We start from the raw sequence: 21722 nt of genomic DNA, 5'->3' as shown, positions 1-21722 counted from the left end.
GATCTTTGGATCATTGAGCTCTCTTCCGGGAAAGATGGGACCTGTACAGAAGGAACAGTTGGCACCTGATCTGAAGGGGAACTAATATCCTTTGCAGAAAGGTTTGCTAGTCCCTGTGGCATGTCAAACTGTCGGGTAAACAACAGTTTTTTGTTGATTGCAGATCATGGTCGCTCTTTAAGTGCTTTGCTGTTGCTGGGTGGGTGGTGGGCACTGACACTTTTTTGCTGAAATGGGTGTGGGGGAGGCGGAAGGTTGATGCTTGCTGCTGCTTGTGTGGGGGAGGGGGAGAGGGGACTTTGGGGTTCTAACGCTTTTCTGTCATTTGTTCTTTTGGGGTTCTTCTGTTTTCAGTGGTTGTCTGCAAAAACAAGTATTCAGGTTGTATGCAGTGCACATTCTCTGATTTAAAAAAGCAGAACCATTTGAACCATTTATTATAGATGGTTGATCTTAGACCAGAAATGAATAACTTTAACAAAATCAAGAAAAGTTGCAATGTGCCAATAAATTTCTTTCAACTGATCTTAAAACGTTAAGACATAGGAGCAGAATTAGGCGATTTAGTCCATTAAGTATGTTCCACCATTGTATCATAGCTGATTTATTATCCCACTCAACCCTATTCTCCTGCCTTTTTCCTTTAACTTTTGGCGTCTTGACTTATCAAGCACCTATCAACTTCCACTTTAAATATATTCAGTGACAGCCGTCTGAGGCAATGAATTCCATAGATTCAGCACCCTCTGGCTAAAGAAGTTCCTCTATTCTGAGGCTGTGCCCTCTGGTTCTAGACTCACCCACTATAGAAAACATCCTCACCACATCCACTCTATCCAGGACTTTCAATACTGAATAGGTTTCCATGAGATTGCCCTTCATTCTTCTAATCTCCAATAAGAACAGGGTCAGAGAATTCAAAGGCTCCTCATATGTTAATGCTCTCATTCCCGGAATCATTCTCATGAACCTCCTCTGGACCCTCACCAATGCCCGCTCATCTTTTCTTAAATAAGGGGCCCAAAACTGTTCACAATACTGCAAATATGGTATGATCAATGCCTTATAAATCCTCAGCACTGCATTCCTGCTCATATTCTAGTTCCCCTGAAATAAATGCAAAATTGTATTTGCCTACCTCACCACCAACTCAAACTGCACATTAATCTTTAGGGAGTCATGTAGAAGGTTGCCCAAGTCCCCTTGCAGCTCTGATTATTGAATTTTCTCCTTGTTTAAACAAGCTTGAAACTTTATTCCTTCTACCAAAGAGCATGACAATACACCTCCCGACACTATATTCCATCTGCCACTTCTTTGTCCATTCTCCCAAACTGTTTGTCCTTCTACCTGCCTCCTCAACACTATCTGCTCCTCCACCTATCTTTGTATCATCGGCAATCAACCACAAAAATCATCAATTCAAAAATCCAAGTCATTGGCATATAACATGAAAAGAAAAGATCCCAGCACCAATCCCTGCAGAACACCATTAGTCACTGGCAGCCAATGAGAGAAAGCCCCTGTTTATTCCCACTCTTTGTCTCCTACCAGTCATCCAAACTTCTATCCATACTAGTGTATTTTCTGTAGTATCATGGTCTCTTACTTTGTTAAGCAGACTCACGTGTGGCACTTTGTCAAAGGCCATCTGAAAATCTAAGCAAAACAACATCCACTTATTCTAGGAAGAGGTACAGTCGACGTTTCAGGCCGAGACCCTTCATCAGGGTCCCGCCCCAAAACGTCGACTGTACCTCTTCCTAGAGATGCTGCCTGGCCTGCTGCGTCCACCAGCAACTTTGATGTGTGTTGCTTGAATTTTCAGCATCTGCAGAATTCCTGTTGTATCCACTTACTCTGTTTTGTCTATTCTCCCTGTTATTTCCTCAAAGAATTCCAAAAGATTTGTCAGGCGAGATTTCCCTTGAAAGAAACAATACTGATTTTGGCCTACTTTATAATTTGCCTCCAAGTACCCTGAGACCTCATACTTAATAATAGACTCAAAATTCTTTCCAACCACTGAAGTCAGACTAACTAGCCTTTAATTTCCTTTCTTCTGCCTCCCTCACTTCTTAAAGAGTGGATTGGGATTTGCATTCTAGTCCTCTGGAACCATTCCATAACCTAGTGATTCTTGGAAGATCATTACTAAAGCCTCACAGTCTCTTCGGCTCCCTCTTTCAGAATCCTGGGATGTAATCTATCTGGTCCAGGTGGCTTTCTGCTTCCCAAGCACCTTCTCCTTAGTAATAGCAACGACACTCACTTCCACCCCCTGACTCTCCAACTTCTGACATACTGCTAGTGTCTTCCACAGTGAAGACTGACACAAAATACTTAATAAATTCACCCACCGGTTCTTTGTCCCCCATTACTACCTCATCCATTCACATCTATTTTACTCTTCATAAATCTGTAAAAACCTGTTTTATATTATTGGCTAGCTTACCTTCATATTTCATCGTTTCTTTCCTTGTGGTCTTTTTGTTTGCCTTTTGTTGTTTTTTTAAAGCTTCCCAATCCTCTATTTTCTTTGAATTCACTTAGCAGCCATGGTTGCCGCAACCTCCCTTTGGAACACTTCTTTATCTTTGCAATATATCTGTCCTGAACCTTCCAAAATGCCCTCAGAAACTCTACCCATTGCTGTTCTGTTGTCATCCCTGCCTGTATCACATTCCAATCAGCTTTGGCCAGCTCCCCTCTCATGCCTCTGTAATTCTGTTTACTCCATTGTAATACTGATACATCTGACATTATCTTTTTCTTCTCGATCTGCAGAGTGAAGTCTATCATATTATGATCACTTTCCTCCTAAGGGTTCCTTTACCTTAAGCTTTCTAATTAGATCTAGTTCATTACACAACACCCAATCCAGAATTGCCCTTCTCTAGTAAGCTCAATCAATGGCTGCTCTAAAATGGCATCTTGTAGGCACTCTATAAATTCCCTCTTTTGGGATCCAGGACCAGCTTGATTTTCCCAATCGACGTACATATTGAAATCCCTCTTGACTATCGTAGCATTGCCCTTTTTACATGTCTTTTCTATCTCCCATTGTAATTTGTATCCCTCAACCTGGATACTGTTCAGAACCCTGTATATAATTTCCTTCAGGTTTTTTTTTACCTTTACAGTTGGTTAACTCTACCCACAAGGATTCTACATCATCCAACCCTATATCATCCCTTTGACTTCATTTCATTTTTACTAACAGTGGCACCCCACCCCTCAGCCTATTTGCCAGCACTTTCGAGACAATTTGTATCCTTGGGTGTTAAGCTCACAACTATGATCTTTTTCCCAGCCTGGACTCAGTAATGCTCTAAACCTCATACCTCCCAACCCCTAACTGTGTGAAACGATCATCAGCCTTATTCCATACACTGTGTGTATTCAAATACAACACCTTCAGTCCTGTCTTCATCACCTTTTTCAATTTTGGATCCATGTTACAGTTCAGCTCTTCCCACTGACTGCAATTTTGCCCAGTCATCTGCCTGTCCTTCCTCACTATCTCGCTACACACTGCATTTACTTGTATAGCAACTGCCCCATGCTTGACTCTGACCCTATCCCCCCCCCCCGAAGGATTAGTTCAAACCCTCCCCAACATCTCTAACAAATCTGCCCACAAGGATATTGGTCCCCTTCAGGTTCAGATGTAATCCCTCCTTTTCTATAGGTCATACCTTCCATAGAAGTGATCCCAATGATCCAGAAATCTGAAACCCTACCCACTGCACCAATTCAACTGCAAAATTATCCATTCTTACTCTTACTGGTGCATGGCATAGGCAGCACTCCAGAGGTTACTACACCAGAGGTCCTGCTTTTCAGCTTTCTACCTAACTCCCTGTCTTCTCTCTTCACAACCTCCTCCCCCTGCCCCTACCTCTGTCATTGTTACCAAAACGTACTACAGCTTCTGGCTGTTCTCCCTTCCCCTTTAGAATACTGTGGACCCGATCCGAGACATCCCCGACCCTGGCTCCTAGGATGCAACATACTATCTGGGTGTCTCCTTCATGTCCACAGAATTTCTTCTATGCTCCTCTAACTATGAAATCTCCTATCACCTATGTACTCATCTTCTACCTACTTCTCCTCTGAGCCACAGAGCCAGGCTTCCCCTGGTAGGTTGCCCCTACAGTACCCAAAGCGGTATACTTATTCTTGAGGGAATGCTACAGGGGTAACTCTGCAATGACAGTATTTTTTATCTCTCCTGATAGTCACCCAGGATTTTGCCTCCTGTAACTTAGGAGTGACTATCACCCTGTAGCTCCTATCAATTACCTCCTCATTCTCCCATATGTGCTGAAGGTAATCAAACTGCAGTTCCAGTTGCTTAACATGTTCTCCAAGGAATTGCTGTTTGTTGCATTTCAAACAGATGTAGTTATCAGGGAGCCTGCAGGGCTCCCAGAGTTCCCATATCTCTCACAAAGAACATACCACTAACTCGTGACCCATTCTTAGCAGACTAGCTTTGTAGTATTAGACAAAGAAAGAGAAAGAAAAGACTTACTTAGAACCTCGGCTTGTGCTTGCTCAAGCCTGTTGATTCAAAGCCTCCCACTATAACACCAGCCCACTCAAACAATGGTCTCCCCATTTACACCTCACTTTCTTCTATTGGCTGAAATAAAACTCAATCCCAGCAAGACTTGTTCTTTTGAAATGGCTTCCTCTCTGCAGCAGTCCCCCTCTCTCTACCTCTCACACTTGCTACTTCAAAGTATATTGGCATTGTTGCAACAGTAATCATAGTGGGTCAGAGTGCAAGTGAGGTGGAGAATTAGAGGGACAGGTGACTTGAAGCTCAATGTCACCCTTGCTTCAATGACTAAGAGTCTGAGACAATAATAATAAAATCATTGCCTTAATCTTAAATGATTAGCACAGAAACTTAATGGGACATCTGTCATCAGAAATTTGTTTTTCTTTATTATTGAGTAACATACAAAAAGATCAAGAATCAGTTCCTTCTGCAGGATTGCATCTGCGAAAATTTTGGACTACCTATCCTTACAAATACTAAAAAAAATGTTTATTTCTATATCTATAAACTTCCCTGAGTTTACCAGTGCTAGCTTTGAAATCACCATTTACAAGTACGTTTTTCAGACTTGAAGATTTCATTGTAATACCGGATAGTGACACATTCTATCCCCTGTAAACTTCACGTAATCCACAACTCTGTTATTGCAGTCCTAACTTGTAACAAATTCCATTATAAAATAAAATAGCTTTGTAGCACCTAAGTAAGAATATCTTAATGCAATTAAGTGAGACCACATCTGGAGTGGCGTGTACAGTTTTGGCTTCCTTAACTAAAATTGGATATACTTGGCATAGTGGGTGTGCAATGAAGAAAAGGCTGACAGTATGCAGTGAGATTGAGTACACTAGACCTGTAGTTCCATACAGTTCAGAATCAGGTTTAATATCACCAGCATATATTGTGAAATTTGTTGTCTCTACAACAGCATTAAAGCATCACATAATAATTAAAAAGTGTTAATTATGGTATACATTAATAGTTAAATTAAATAAGTAGTGCAAAAATAAAATAAAAAGTAATGAGTTAGTGCTCATGGGTTCAATGTCCATTCAGAAATTGAATGACAGAGCTATTCCTGAATCATTGAGTGTGTGTCTTCAGTCTCCTGTACCTCCTTCCTTATGGTAGCAATAAGAACAAGACATGACCTAGGAGATGGGGATTCTTAATGATAGATGCCACTTTTTTGAGGCATATCTACTTGAAGATATCCTGGATGCTACAGAGGCTACTGCCCGTGATGGAGCTGACTAAGTTTACAACTCCCTGCAGCTCACTTTGATTCTGTGCAGTAGCTTCCCCACGATACTAGTTTAAAAGCATGAGAGGAGATCTGATCAAAATGTATTGAGCTCAAAAGACTGGAGCCAGGGAGAATGTTGGCTCTGGCTAAGGAGACTTGAACGAGTGGGCACAGTTTCAGGATAAGACAGAGACAATTTCCAACTGGAAGAAAGTTACTTCACACAGAAGGTGGTAATTTTTAGAATATTCTGCTCCAGAGGGCTCTAGAGGCCCGACAATTACCTTCATCCTGAACAGCGATTGTTAGATTTTAGAGGATATCAGTGGAGTCAAATGATATGGAGATGGTGCAGGAAAGTGGCATTGTTGTAGAGTTGGGGACATCTCTGACGATAAAATGCCCACTGCATCAGAGTCATCAGGGTCACGAAATCAAATACCACCAGAGCAACTGGGAAAATTATGTTTATGTAATTATTTGGATTAAAATGCTGAGCTCAATGAAAGACCATTGACTGGAAAGTTTAATTCCAATTTGCTTTCCATAGATGTGTCCAACCAGCTGAGCATTTTCAATATTGATCAAGACAGAAACAAGCCCTTCATCCCATCAAGTCCATGGTTACTATCGGCCATCCTTTTATACTAATCCAACATTAATTTGGAGAAATCCCAGGGGATGCAGGGAGAACTTACAAGCAGACATCACCCAAGATCAGGATTGAACCCCAGTCCATAAGATCATAAGACATAGGAGCTGAATTAGGCCATTTAGACCATTGAGTCTGCTCCACCATTCAATCATTGCTGATCCTTTTATCCCTTCCTCAGCCTTCTCGCCAGTCTTTAGCACTGTGTGACAGCAGCTCCACTAGCTGTACTGAGACAAGCAGCCAAGCCAGCAGAGGGAAGGCATGTAAGTTGGCTGGTTATGCATACAATCCAACAAGAGGGCAGGCATGAGAACAAGTAAGTGAGCCCAGACTCAGTTTCTGAACTACATAAGCAAGTAAAAGATAAAGTTGAAAGTTGGGCTACCTGCACCCAAGGTTTCTTGCTGAAGACCAGGCACAGAGATACACTTTGCAATCCCTTTCTAGATTTTCATCAGATGAAATCTGTGGCTGTTATAAGGTGCCAAAGTATATCACTCTTTCTGACCATGCAAGTGAGTAGTCTTCCAGATTTCCAGTTAATGTTCTTCTTGTCATCAGGATCTCGTTGCCTCAGTAAAGCAACCAACATTATCAAAGACCTCACCCACCCGGGCATTTCTCTTCTCCCCTCTCCTATTGGGCAGATGATACAAAAGCCTGAAAAAATTAAAACACCAGGCTCAAAGACAGCTTCTATCCCACTGTTATAAGACTATTGAATGGAACTTTTGTACCATAAGATGGATAAGAATTTCAGGATGTATATTGTATACATTGCTCTGACATTAAGTGTACCTATTGAAACCTATTGAAACTTCACCTCATAATCTATCCTGATATGATCTTGCACTTTATCATTTACCTGCACTACACTTTCCCTGTAGCTTTTATAGTTTATTCTGCATCAGTATTGGTTTACTTCAATACACTATGTAATGATTTGATATGCATAAACAGTATGTGAACCTAGCTTTTTAATGGTGAACGCAGCAGGCCAAGCAGCATCTGTAGGAAGAGGTGCAGTCGACGTTTTAGGCCCAGACCCTTCGTCAGGACTAACTGAAGGAAGAGTGAGTAAGGGATTTGAAAGTTGGAGGGGGAGGGGGAGATCCAAAATGATAGGAGAAGACAGGAGGGGGAGGGATAGAGCCAAGAGCTGGACAGGTGATAGGCAAAAGGGGATACGAGAGGATCATGGGACAGGAGGTCCGGGAAGAACACCATCCCCTTCTCGCATCTTGCAAAAACGCCATCCCCTTCTCGCAATTCCTCCGTCTCTGCCGCATCTGCTCTCAGGATGAGGCTTTTCATTCTAGGACGAGGGAGATGTCTTCCTTTTTTAAAGAAAGGGGCTTCCCTTCCTCCACTATCAACTCTGCTCTTAAACACATCTCCCCCATTTCACGTACATCTGCTCTCATTCCATCTTCTCGCCACCCCACTAGGAATAGGGTTCCCCTGGTCCTCACCTACCACCCCACCAGCCTCCGGGTCCAACATATTATTCTCCGTAACTTCCGCCACCTCCAACGGGATCCCACCACTAAGCACATCTTTCCCTCCCCCCCCCCTGCATTCCGCAGGGATCACTCCCTACACAACTCCCTTGTCCATTCGTCCCCCCCACCCCTCCCCACTGATCTCCCTCCTGGCACTTATCCATGTAAGCGGAACAAGTGCTACACATGCCCTTACACTTCCTCCCTTACCACCATTCAGGGCCCCAAACAGTCCTTCCAGGTGAGGCATCACTTCACCTGTGAGTCGACTGGGGTGATATACTGCGTCCGGTGCTCCCGATGTGGCCTTTTATATATTGGCGAGACCCGACACAGACTGGGAGACTGCTTTGCTGAACATCTATGCTCTGTCCGCCAGAGAGAGCAGGATCTCCCAGTTGCCACACATTTTAATTCCACATCCCATTCCCATTCTGACATGTCTATCCACGGCCTCCTCTACTGTAAAGATGAAGCCACACTCAGGTTGGAGGAACAACACCTTATATTCCGTCTGGGTAGCCTCCAACCTGATGGCATCAACATCGACTTCTCTAACTTCCGCTAAGGCCCCACCTCCCCCTCGTACCCCATCTGTTACTCATTTTTATGCACACATTCTTTCTCTCACTCTCCTTTTTCTCCCTCTGTCCCTCTGAATATACCTCTTGCCCATCCTCTGGGTCCCCCCCCACCTGTCTTTCTTCCCGGACCTCCTGTCCCATGATCCTCTCGTATCCCCTTTTGCCTATCACCTGTCCAGCTCTCGGCTCTATCCCTCCCCCTCCTGTCTTCTCCTATCATTTTGTATCTCCCCCTCCCCCTCCAACTTTCAAATCCCTTACTCACTCTTCCTTCAGTTAGTCCTGACGAAGGGTCTCGGCCTGAAATGTCGACTGCACCTCTTCCTACAGATGCTGCTTGGCCTGCTGCGTTCACCAGCAACTTTGATGTGTGTTGCTTGAATTTCCAGCATCTGCAGAATTCCTGTTGCTAGCTTTTTAATGTATCTTTGTAATAATCCAAATCCAAAACCAAAATCACCCACCTGAAGAAGGCCATGTGATGCCACTGATACACTGTCAGGAGTCAGCCAGAGCTGTCATAAAGTCCCAACTTCATGGAATTTTATAGATTTTATAGAAATATGCTTTACAGAAGGCAATCTGTCACTTTCACACACCTTTCCTGATCCACGGAAACATAACTGAACTAGCCTTGCAAGTCACATAGTTTGTGATGAAAAATACATGCTAACCTTGCCAGCAAGCCACAACTTTCTGCAAGTTACACAAAGATTTCAAAATGAACAGGCTCCCTTTTCCTGGTAAAAATGTCAGGAAGACTCAAACGCTCTTCCAATGAATTCATCTCTGAAACATAATGTCAGGCTGAGCTGTTACATTTCACTCAGACATCTCTGGACAGGTTTGACCTAGAATCAAAGAAAGATATTCCTGTAGAACCAAAAGGGCTCTCTGCCAAATTAGGTGTAATGGTAAATTCTCAGAAACTATTCCCTGTAGATTCATTCTGGAACTGACATAAAAATAATTAGCGCCTCTTTAAGAACTGATTTTTCTTTCATTTAATCACTGGAGATAATTCTTCAGTGAAAAGTTTAAAATTCAACCTAACCTGGTGTCAGAGAATATGTGAATGATATCAAAGCCATAGCTCAAGGTAGGTGCAGTTGAGAGAATTGTAAGCCAATGCTGATTAGGAGTGGAAGGCCATGGCGGCTCGAAGACTTCTATCATGGCTCTGGTGAGCTACCTGCAAGGCTTCCGCACAGAGATTTTGAAATGAAAATCTGATCTTTCTTATTTCTGGTCAAACTTTTAAATTAGGCCTATATGCTTGCAGCACGAATTTTGATTAGTGAAGATAAAACATCACTAGGCAGGAATGATATGCCTAGGGCCAGTAAATTGATTTGGTTGATTTATAATTCCTTCCACACAACAGTCCCAATGGATTGCAGATAACGTGGTGGCAGTAGTCGATGATGGGGGAGGGTAGATGAGGTTTTGTTGGTTGATATAAGAAACCAGATCAAGTTACTCCATTTTGTGGATGCTTTCAGAATTTTTTTACCGCTCCTTCGGGACCAGTGCTGTGGCAACTATATTCTGAAAGGTGACCTGGTGATAGTTTTGCACTCTGCTGCCAGGAACAGCTTGGGTGTTAGATGCACTGATCCAAATTCAACTTCCACTAAGGCAGCATGGAAATTTTCATTCATGTTATTAAGTAAATCTGGAATCAAATCGATTATCAGTATTATCAAGTGTATAACTACTTGATTGTTATAAAAATCCATCTTGTTCACACTCGTTCTTCAAAATAAAATATGCCATCCTGAGCCAGATCTGCTGCTGTGTGACTCCAAACCCAAACTGTTGTGGCAGAGTCTTATCTGTCCCCTGACGTAGCAAGCTGCAAAATTTACGAACAATTATGGATGGACAATAATGCCACCCTCATCAGTGGCACTCCCATCCCTCAAATGAATAATAGACTCAGTGAGAGTAAAGACTATTAACCAAAGCTTACAATTCTTGAAGGTTTAGATTTGTGTTATTGAGATTCCTAAAACCTAGCTCAGTAAAACTTGAAAGCTAAAGAATTTTATTGCTGTCTACTAAACTTGAAGGCCTGTCACCTCCTTGGAGAACTATTACCCTACCAACATCAAACATGTAAGAATATTTGTGGGACTTTTGCTAGTTAAATTGGGCTTAGCCCAAGAGCATGGTGATGCCAGAGGAAACTCTGGTGGAGCTCTACATGGTCCTAGATGATTAAAGTCCTGGAAGCACCGTTTATCAGTGAAAGTCAATGTTTTTTCACTGGAGACCTATTACTCCTAAACAGAACCACCAACACAAGTCTAAAGAATGTGTCATCTCAGAATACTTAATAGGATATCCATAGTTATTTTTTTGCTTTCTGATGAGGTAATTAAACAACAACTGATCCATCTCTGTAAATTTATAACCTCTTATCCCACAAGGCTAAATCTTTTCGGAATGGCAGGCAGTGACTAGTGGGATACCGCAAGGCTCAGTGCTGGGACCCCAGTTGTTTATAATATGTATTAATGACTTGGATGAGGGAATTAAATGCAGCATCTCCAAGTTTGCGGATGACACGAAGCTGGGCGGCAGTGTTAGCTGTGAGGAGGATGCTAAGAGGATGCAGGGTGACTTGGATAGGTTAGGTGAGTGGGCAAATTCATGGCAGATGCAATTTAATGTGGATAAATGTGAAGTTATCCACTTTGGTGGCAAAAACAGGAAAACAGATTATTATCTGAATGGTGGCCAATTAGGAAAAGGGGAGGTGCAACGAGACCTAGGTGTCATTATACACCAGTCATTGAAAGTGGGCATGCAGGTACAGCAGGCGGTGAAAAAGGCGAATGGTATGCTGGCATTTATAACAAGAGGATTCGAGTACAGGAGCAGGGAGGTACTACTGCAGTTGTACAAGGCCTTAGTGAGACCACACCTGGAGTATTGTGTGCAGTTTTGGTCCCCTAATCTGAGGAAAGACATCCTTGCCATAGAGGGAGTACAAAGAAGGTTCAGCAGATTGATTCCTGGGATGGCAGGACTTTCATATGATGAAAGACTGGATGAACTAGGCTTATACTCGTTGGAATTTAGAAGATTGAAGGGGGGATCTGATTGAAACGTATCAAATCCTGAAGGGATTGGACAGGCTAGATGCAGGAAGATTGTTCCCGATGTTGGAGAAGTCCAGAACGAGGGGTCACAGTTTGAGATAAAGGGGAAGCCTTTTAGGACCGAGATGAGGAAAAACTTCTTCACACAGAGAGTGGTGAATCTGTGGAATTTTCTGCCACAGGAAACAGTTGAAGCCAGCTCATTGGCTATATTTAAGAGGGAGTTAGATATGGCCCTTGTGGCTAAAGGGATCGGGGGGTACGGAGGGAAGGCTGGTACAGGGTTCTGAGTTGGATGATCAGCCATGATCATACTGAATGGCGGTGCAGGCTCGAAGGGCCGAATGGCCTACTCCTGCACCTATTTTCTGTGTTTCTATGTTTCTATGTTATCTGGCAGGAATTCTACAATTTTCCAAAACACAGATCCCACCTGATCCTCAAAGAAGTTAGTTTCCTGTATATGTCAAACTACTGCAATGACTTGAATGTAATTTACACTTACTGTCTATTGTGAGCACAAACTGATAATGAAATTCTGGTGTTTTGAAAATAAAATAAATTCAACTGGCTCGCATTATTCTCACTGGAACACCTTTAAGAATACATTTTAGAAATTAATGAACCATGACTGGGCATAGTTATAAATGACATTGTTAGTCCTTCAACATCTGTCAGAATTTAGGACTATTAAAAGTGGAATTAAAAGTAGGAAAAGCTGTAATTGCTGCTATATCTCTCTGAGTCTAGGTAGCTTTTGTTAAATGACTACTGGACAAAATATGTGAGATATCACATAAATTCAATAGCAGAGCATTTTACTGTGATTTAGATGTGGAAGAAATATACTTCCATACCTACTGTTGGATTCGGGTTTTATTGAATATTTGCCATTGATGTAGTTATGACCACAACTGGTTCCTCAGGGTTGTCATAGTTAGGGGAGGCAGTGGGGGTAAGGTCCCACTATCTATTAAATGCTCCCAATGCTGTGCATCTCAAATGGCCTCTGACAACCAAGTTCAGCTCCTGGCCTTCACACTTGGCTTAGGTACTAAGCCCAGTGAAACCATTTCTACTGATAGGAGAAGGGGCAAAGACAGGTTACAGGTGAAAAGAAACCAGTCACTTCGGATAGATGGGGCTCGTCAGCTGTGGTTGGCAACTCATGTAGGAGGAGTAAAACTCTGACTCCAAACCTCCACTGCCTTGTATCAACTCATGGTGAAGGCTTGAGTAAACTCCAAGAAAAATTCCTGAGCTGCAATCCCTAAGGCAGTCCTACGTTGAGTTCAATGCTGACTAGCAACTCATGCGAAGCTAGTGATGCCAAACTGTATCAGTCTCTGCTGTTCCTTTGGATTCTTCAGCTGTGTGGAAAGGGGGAGCCTGCTGCAAAGGGAAACAGCTTGCTCTCCATTTCATACTGCCCCAGCTTGTGCATCATGTAGATAGCTAGGATGCAAAGTCCATGGTCAACCTCGACCAATGAAGGGCCTCACAGTTATGATCAATTACATTGGTGTTTTTTGAGCTATGATTGAGAAGAGACCACATTCAGACATTGTCCTTCACAGGTTTCCATAGAGAACTGAGATGCTAACAAGAATGGTCTCTATCATCTTTGATGCAGAAAACATATAAACGTGAATAAAAGCAGGGCACATTATGCAAGTAAAGGTGGAAAGGTGAAGGAAGATAACATCTGTGGAAAGAGAAAAAGTTTATGCTTCAGGTCAAAAACACTTTATCACACCGAAAAAGAAAGAAAGTAAATTAGGTTTAGTTGCAAAGAAGATGAGGGAGTGATGAAGAGGCCAAAGGGAATATTTTTGATAGGTTGGGGTCAAGTGAAAATTTGTAGCTTATTGTGATGAGAGGATGGATCCTTTTGATGGTAAGGCAGTACTTAATCAAGGTGACCTGTGCCTCACTGGAACAGTGTAGAAGATCATAGATAAGTTAGAGTAGAATTGGATGCAGAAGTAATGTGACAGACAACTGGAAGCTCAACGTGGCTCCTGTAGGTCAATCAGGTCCCCTGCAAAGCAGTCACCAATCTGTATGGGACTTCTCCAATGTAAGGGTTCACCCACACTGTAAGACCTGAATACAGTTTACTAGTATGCAAGAAGTGTGGGTGAATCACTGCTTCATCTGGATTTGAAGGAAATATTGAGGACAAGGTAACTGAGTGTTTTGGTCTCAACCAGCTTATCTTTTCCAAGGGACTACAATCCGTTTACAACTTCGTCCCACCACAGGATAATCTGAGGGCAATTTCATTTCTTCTTTTAACTAACAACCAACCAGTTCACCGTCAACACACTCAGTTCATAATGAACATCGTTTCCTACAACTCCACTTGCTTGAGATCTAAGGTCTAGCTATGAGAATAAGCAAGGGCCAAAATTACATCTGTATTTTTATATAATTCCTGTTTGTGACCTCTTATACTGTTGCTCAAGTGATGCTCAAAGTAAGCTTGACGAATATCACATCACCTTCCATCTCAGCACATTGCAGTTGGCTGGAGTCAATAATGAATTCAACACTTTCAGGTAACTCATTTTCTCTGTTTATATCAGAACTGGCCAGTTATGTTTCTTCAAAGTTCAAAGTAAAATTTGTTATCACAATATATACATTATAAGCCAGCACATACTACTGTTGAGATTCATTTTCATTTTCTTAGTAAATACAAAGAAACACAATAGAATCAGTGATCTGCTAGACCAGGGGGTCCCAACCTTTTTTATGCCAGGGACCTCTACTATTTAACTATGGACCTCGGGTTGGGAACCCCTATGATGTTCCCTACAATTCTGGCATAGCTATTTCATATTCCTTCTCTCATTAACCTGTAAAGCAAATGGATTCACCAACAGCTTATCAACATGGTAACCTTAGAATTGGGAAGGACAGAGAACAAGTTAGCATTAAGTTGTCGAGAGGGGAAAGGCTAGATAGGCAAGAGTTATTTTTCTTATTATATCAGAAAAATGCCTCTTGCTTTTCTAGCCTTTCCCAACTCTCAACAACTTCGCACTAACTTATTTTCTCTTTTTCCCAGTCCTGATGGATGATCGTTGTCCTGAAGCAAACTGTTTTTCTTTCCATATATCCTGCCTAAAATTCTAAGAGTTTCTGGCAATCTTCATTTTTATTTCAGATTTCCCCCATCTGCAGTCTTTTTAAGCAACACACATTAAAGTTGCTGGTGAACGCAGCAGGCCAGGCAGCATCTCTAGGAAGAGGTGCAGTCGGCGTTTCAGGCCGAGACCCTTCGTCAGGATTAACGAAGTCTTGGCCTGAAACGTCGACTGCACCTCTTCCTAGAGATGCTGCCTGGCCTGCTGCGTTCACCAGCAACTTTTATGCGTGTTGCTTGAATTTCCAGCATCTGCAGAATTCCTATTGTTTGCAGTCTTTTTAAATTGTTTTTGACATTATTAATCTCTAAACCTTTGATAATATTTCATTTAAAAATAACAATCCTTGAAAACCCTATTACCTGAACTCCTTTTGAATCAATGGTAACACAAGCAGCAGCACTAATCCAAACCAGAATATAGCATTCTCCTCAGTGTGACCTCCTAACTTAATAAACAGCTTCTTCATTACAAATACAAAGTGCAAGCCTGAAATTCCATCCACTCTGCTAATCGTTTTGCATTCTCTCTGTAGAAAGGGGAACTTAAGTGAAAAGATGGTGAACAGCGTTCAGACAAACTGATAATTGAAGCTTTAAGGAAATCCACTCATATGTAGTGAATTATTTAAAATTGTTTATATGACCAACAACCAGACTCAGAAACCATATAACTATAGCAATTCACAAATATGAGAAAGTCTGTAGATGCTGGGAATCCAAAGGAATACACAGAACATAATGGAGGAACTCAGCAGGTCAGGCAGCATCTATGGAAATGAATAAACAGTTGACATTTCAAGCCGAGACCCTTCATCAGGACTGAAAAGGAAGGGTGAAGATGTCAGAATAAAACAGTAGGGGGGAACAAGGTCATGCAATGTTGTAGCAATGCTGTAATCATGATAATTCCAAAGGGTAAATATTCTTGTTCTGCAACACATAGAGCTAAAACAGGTATACAGGATCACATTTACTCTTATTTCAACTAACACTTCTACCAATAATTTTGTTTGTAAAGGTAAATATGCCTTGCTACCTGTGAGGCCCGTTGGACATCTGCATGAGTAGTTGTTGATACCATCCAGACAAGTGCCCACACCACATGGTTTTGAGTTGCATTCATCTACATTTTCTTGACAAAACTCCCCTTCAAATCCGGCAGGACACACACAGAGGTATTCACCACTTCCTGGGGGGAAATTGATATTTGTAACACATGTTCCACCATTTATGCAGCCACATGGCTTTACGGCAACCTGTAAAGGAAAATGAGAAACACGTGATTTAGCAGTGCGATGAACGAAGATCACAAATGTAAAGTGATGTTCTGTACTTACTAATATACATATAAGAAGATTTTAGATGATTTCTGTGAATTTACTGTCGAGTGTATTTTTCTTCTCAGAGATCCCATGGCCTTAGGCTATTTTACATATTATATTACTCAAACCAAATAGAAAAGCAATTTTACAAATTCAGATCAAAAAGGTGCAAGCTTTGCTGACTATAATAATAATTAAAGCTTTATTTTCCATATTACAACTAATTAACTCTATTCTAATCCTCTGGTACTGTTCAATTTTTACCCCCCAGGAGATCTACTCTCCACACTGCAGTATGCACAATTTCTTCTGTACAGCAAGGGGCATGTCCATTAGTCCCTCCACAAGAACCAGTAAAACAGCATGAATACAGAAAAGACTGCATGCTTAATTATGATTGGTGCTTTATCCCACATAATGAAATTAACTATTGAAATAATTGGCACCTTCAATATCAAGATATAATCTTCTTCAGAGACAAACCTTGTAAGTGTAATGCAAGCTAAATCTTGCCATCCTAACCCATTTTTCCCCTTTGAAGCCAAATGACGTAAAGATAATATGTGCACTAAAACTGGAGGTTGGAGTTTTCACTCTGGATGCAATAGTTAATACTAGAACAAGATGGACAGGTTTTGAACATAATCAATGTAAAGATTGTGTTGGAATGATCAAAAGATGTGAAAGATGCTGCAGAAAAGTAAGTTTTTCTTTCACTTAGAAGCTTTTGTGTTGTCTGACTGATGCCCAGCTTCAGGATGTATTATCTGATCTACAAGGAAAGAGATTCTACCGAGGGAATTTGAGCAGCTAGGGCCTAAATTAAAACACAGACCAAAAAAGATATAAACTCTGGATTAGCACCTGAGCCACATACAAATTGGTAAAGAGTTAATAAGATCAGAGAGTTAAATGAGTGGCTCGAGGATTAGTGTAGAAGTAGGTTTGAATTTGTGGGACATTAGCACCAGTACTGGGGAAGGAGGGAGCTGCTCTGATGAGATGCTGAAAAGCGTATAACTGGCGCTGTGGATATGGGTTTAAACTAAATAATAGGAGGGAGGAGGGTTTCAGCAGCTTGAAAAATTTAGATAAACTAAAAGGGAAGAAGAGTGCAGGAAAGGTCACTAAAGTCTCCAGAATAAAGAATAAGACCAAAAGTTTAGAAAGGAAGAATTTAACTTCAGGCTAAATTGGAGACAAAATTGAAAAGAAGGGTAGTGATACGGGACTAAAGGTATTATATTTAAGACTATAATACCAGAAGACATTGGAGCACAATTAGGCCATGGAACCTGTTCCGCCTTTCGATTTTGGCTGATTTTTTATTCCTCTCAACCCCATTCTCCTACCTTCTCCTCTTCTATGGTGTGAACGCATTCAGCATTTGAAATAAGGTAGATGATCTTGTTTTGCAAATAGAAATAGGCAGGTATGACATAGTGGGCATCACAGTCATGGTTGAAAAGAGGTCACAGCTGGAAGCTCAACATCCAAGGATACACATCATATTGAAAGGACAGGCATGCGGGTAGAGGGGGTGGAGTGAATTTGCTGGCAAAAATTAAATCAAGTCCCTAGAAAGAAGTGACATAGGATCAGAAGATAGAACCTCAAACAGTACAGCACAGTACAGGCCTTTCAGCCCATGATGAACTGCTGTCCTTATACCCTACTCTAAGATCAATCTAGCCCTTCCCTGACACATAGCTCTCCATTGTTTTCCCATCTGTCCACCTATATGTGTCTCTTAGCTGATCCTAATGTATCTGCCTCTACCACTTTTGGTAGTGTGGCCTACGTACCTACCACACTCTATGTCAAAAATTATATCTGACATCCTGACGTGCTTTCCTCCAATCACCTTAAAATGATGCCCGCTCATAGATGTAGAAATCTTGTAAGTAAAGAAATTGCAAGAGTAAAAAGACTCTGATGGGAATTATTTATGGAACTCCAAATTGAAGCCAGGATGTGGGGTAGAAAAGACATCTAAAAAGGGCAATGTTACGATGGTCATGGGCGATTTCAATATCAAGGTGAATTTGAAAAATCAAGTTGGTACTGGATACCGAGACAAGGAATTTGTAAAATATCTTCAAGATGGCATGTTAGACCAGCTTTTGGTTGAAAAGGCAATTCTGGATTGGGTGTCGTGTTATGAACCAGATTTGATAGAGGGCTTAAGGCAAAGGAATTCTTAGGAGGCAGTGATCACAACAGGACAGAAGTCACCCTGCAGTTTGAGAGGCAGAGCTAAAACTAGATGCATTGGTATTACAACTGAGTATAGAGAAGTGAGAGAGGAGCTGGCCAAAGTTGACTGGAAGAGGACACAGGGAGGGATGCCAGTAGAGCAACAATGGCTAGGGTTTTTGGGAGTAACTTGGAAGGCACAGGATCGGTTCAACCCAAAGAAGAACAGAAACTGTAAAGGATGGATGAGGCCACTGTAACTGACAAGGAAAGTCAAAGACAACATAAAAGCATAAGAGTGGACACACAATAGAGTAAGACAGTGGGAAGTTAGAGGATTGGGAAGTTTTTAAAAATCAACAAAATGCAATTAAAAAGAAATAAGGGGAGAAAAGAGGAGGTATTCTGATATATAGAGTATAAGATGGGAAAGGCAGTAAATCACACCACTGGAAGTGATGCAGGAGACGTAGTAAAGGGGAAGAAAGAAATGATAGATGAACTCAGTAAGTATTTAGTGTCAGTCATCACTGTGGAAGACACCAGCAACGTGCCAGAAATCTGACAGTGTCAAATGGAAGAGGTGAGTGTAGCTGCCATTTCTGAGAAGGTTCTAGGGAAGTTGAAAGGTCTTAAGCTAGATAAGTCACTTGAACCAGATGTACTGCACCCCATTGTTCTTAAAATGTTAGCTAAAGAGATTGTGGAGGCATTATTAGAGATCATTCAAGAATCACTAGATTCTGGCATGGTTCCAGAGGACTGAAAAATTGTAAATGCTCCTGAACTCTTTAAGAAGGGAGGGAGGCAGAAGACAGGAAATTACAGGGCAGTTAGCCTGAATTCATCAGTCAGCAGGATGTTAGATTCCATTATTAAGAATAAGGTTTTGGGGAACAGAATAAAATAGGCAGTGGCTGTCAGCGACTAGTGGTGTTCCGCAGGGGTCAGTGTTGGATCTGCTACTTTTCATATTGTTTGTCAATGATCTGGATAATGTAATTGATGATTTTGTGATTAAGTTTGTGGATTATACAAAGATAGGAGGAGGGGAAAGTAGTGTTGAAGAAGAAGGAAGACTGCAAAAGGACGGACAGATTCAGAGAATGAGCAAAGAAGTGGCAGATGGAATGCAGTCTAAGGAAGTTTATGGTCATGCATTTTGGTAGAGGGAATAAAGGCACAGATGATTTTCTAAATGGGGAGTGAATTCAGAAATCAGAGGTGCAGAGATACTTGGGAGTCCTATTGTAGGTTTCCCAAAAGGTTAACTTGCATGTTGGGTTGGTAGTAAGGCAGGAAAATGCAATGTTGCAATCATTTCAAGAGGACGAGGATATAAAAGCAAGGACGTAATGCTGAGGCTTTATAAGGCATTTAGTCAGACCGCATCTGGAGTACTGTGAGCAGTTTTAGGCCCCTTATCTGAGAAAAGATGTGTTGGCATTGGAGTAGGTCCAGAGGAGGTTTGCCAAAGTGATCTCAGGAATGAAAGGTAAGCATTCAATGGCTCTGAGCTACACTCGCTGGAGTTCAGAAGAATGATGGGGTTTTCATTAACACTTAGTGAATATTGATATTTGTAGGCAGAATGGAATTGGAGAGAATGTTTCCAATACTATAGTTGGAGTGGCTAGAACCACTGGCCACAGCGCTCAGAATATAACGAAGTCCCTTTAGAAAGGAGCTGAGGAGGAATACTTTCAGCCAGAAGGTGGTGAACCTGTGGAATTAATTGGCACAGATGACTGTGAGGGCAAGTCATTGGGTATATTTAAAGCTAAGTTTGATAGGTTCTTGATTAGTGAGAGTGTCAAAGGCTATGGGAGAAGGCAGAAGAATGGAGTTGAGAGGTAAAAAAAATCAGGCAGAACAGACTCAATGGGCTGAATGGCTTCCTTCTGCCCTGTCTTATGGCCACATAGTCCTTCAAAATTCTCTTATTACTGTTCTTTGGATTTAATTTTTAGAGCTTCTTTAAACTATTAGAACTGGAAAATTGGTCGAACAAGCATGAAATTTCAAAAGCTTTATTGTAACAAATAGATTTGAGATGCGCTAAAAGCAATTTGGATTAAAGTGCCGTGATCATTCATCAAAATGTGCTGAATTACATTGAAATATACAATGTGACCTTGTGGAAACTGAAGATAGAGAAACTGTTTTCAAGTTCAGCCTTCAGAGAGGCATTAAGAAATCAGTTCATCAGTGACAGATGCACCTGAACTAGAGGGGAACCAATATCCTGGGAGGGAGGTTTGCTAATGCAAATGGGGAGGGTTTAAACTAGATTTGCAGTGGGGTGGGAATCGAAGTGAAGAGGCAGAGGATAGGGTAGTTGGCGCACAAGTAGTGACAGCTTGTAGGGAGCTTATGAGGAAGGATAAGCAGATGATACAGCAAAGAAGCACTCAGCCAGATGGTTTGAGATGTGTCTATTTTAATGCAAGGTGTATCATAAGCAAGATGGATGAACTTAGATCATGGATCAATACGTGGAACTATGCTGATGTGGCCATTACATAGACTTGGATGACTCAGGGGCAGGAATGGTTCCTGAGTGCGCTGGGCTTTAGATGTTCCAGAAGGGAGGGAGGCAAATGAGATCCAAGAGTGGAACTGCTAATCAAGGACAGTATCACAGCTGCAGAAAAGGAGGAAGTCATAGAGGGATAGTCTACTGAGTCATTGTGAGTGGAAGCCGGAAACAGGAAAGGGGGCTATAACTCTACTGGGTGTTCTTTATAGACCCCCCAAAGTAACAGAGATATCGAGAAGCAGATAGGGAGGCATACTCTGGAACAGGGCAATAATAATAGGGTTGATGTGATGGGTGATTTTAAGTTTCCTAATATTGACTGGCAGCATGTCCTTAGACCAAGGAGTTCAGATGGGGTGGAGTTTGTTAGGTGTGTTCAGGAAGATTTTTTGATGCAATATGTAGATAAGCCAACTAGAGGAGAGGCAGTACTTGATCTGATATTGGGAAGTGAACCTGATCATGTGTCAGATCCTTCAGTGGGAGAGCATTTTGGAGTTAGTGATCACAACTCAGTTTCCTTTACCATAGCGCTAGACAGGGATAGGAGCAGACAATTTGGGAAAACATTTAATTGGAGTAGGGGGAAATATGATGCTATTAGGCAGGAACTTGGGAGCATAAATTGGGAGAAGATATTGTCAGGGAAACGTATGGTAGAAATAGGGAAAATGTTCAGGGAACATTTGCATAGTGTTCTGCATAAGTATGTTCCATTGACGCAGGAAAAGGATGATTGGGTAGAAGAACAATGGTGTACAAAGGATGAAGAAAAGGTTATGAAAGGTTCAAGAAACTAGATACTGTTCGAGCTCTAGAAAATTACAAGGGTGCCAGGAACGAGCTC

General features: G+C 41.7%; 1 protein-coding gene across 1 annotated transcript in view; it reads right to left on the bottom strand.

Annotated features, from left to right (window-relative positions):
• The window catches only part of si:ch211-246m6.5 (von Willebrand factor D and EGF domain-containing protein), a 327759-nt gene that overhangs the window by 109170 nt on the left and 196867 nt on the right, over positions 1-21722 (bottom strand). The window contains exon 18 of the mRNA XM_063049712.1: positions 15855-16074. Coding sequence (XP_062905782.1) covers positions 15855-16074 — 220 coding nt within the window. The remainder of the gene's footprint in view (positions 1-15854; positions 16075-21722) is intronic.

The sequence above is a fragment of the Mobula hypostoma genome, chromosome 5 (assembly GCF_963921235.1).
Source record: "Mobula hypostoma chromosome 5, sMobHyp1.1, whole genome shotgun sequence".
Classification (NCBI taxonomy): domain Eukaryota; kingdom Metazoa; phylum Chordata; class Chondrichthyes; order Myliobatiformes; family Myliobatidae; genus Mobula; species Mobula hypostoma.
Note: the sequence above shows the minus strand (reverse complement) of the source record. Positions and strands in the feature narration are given on the sequence as shown.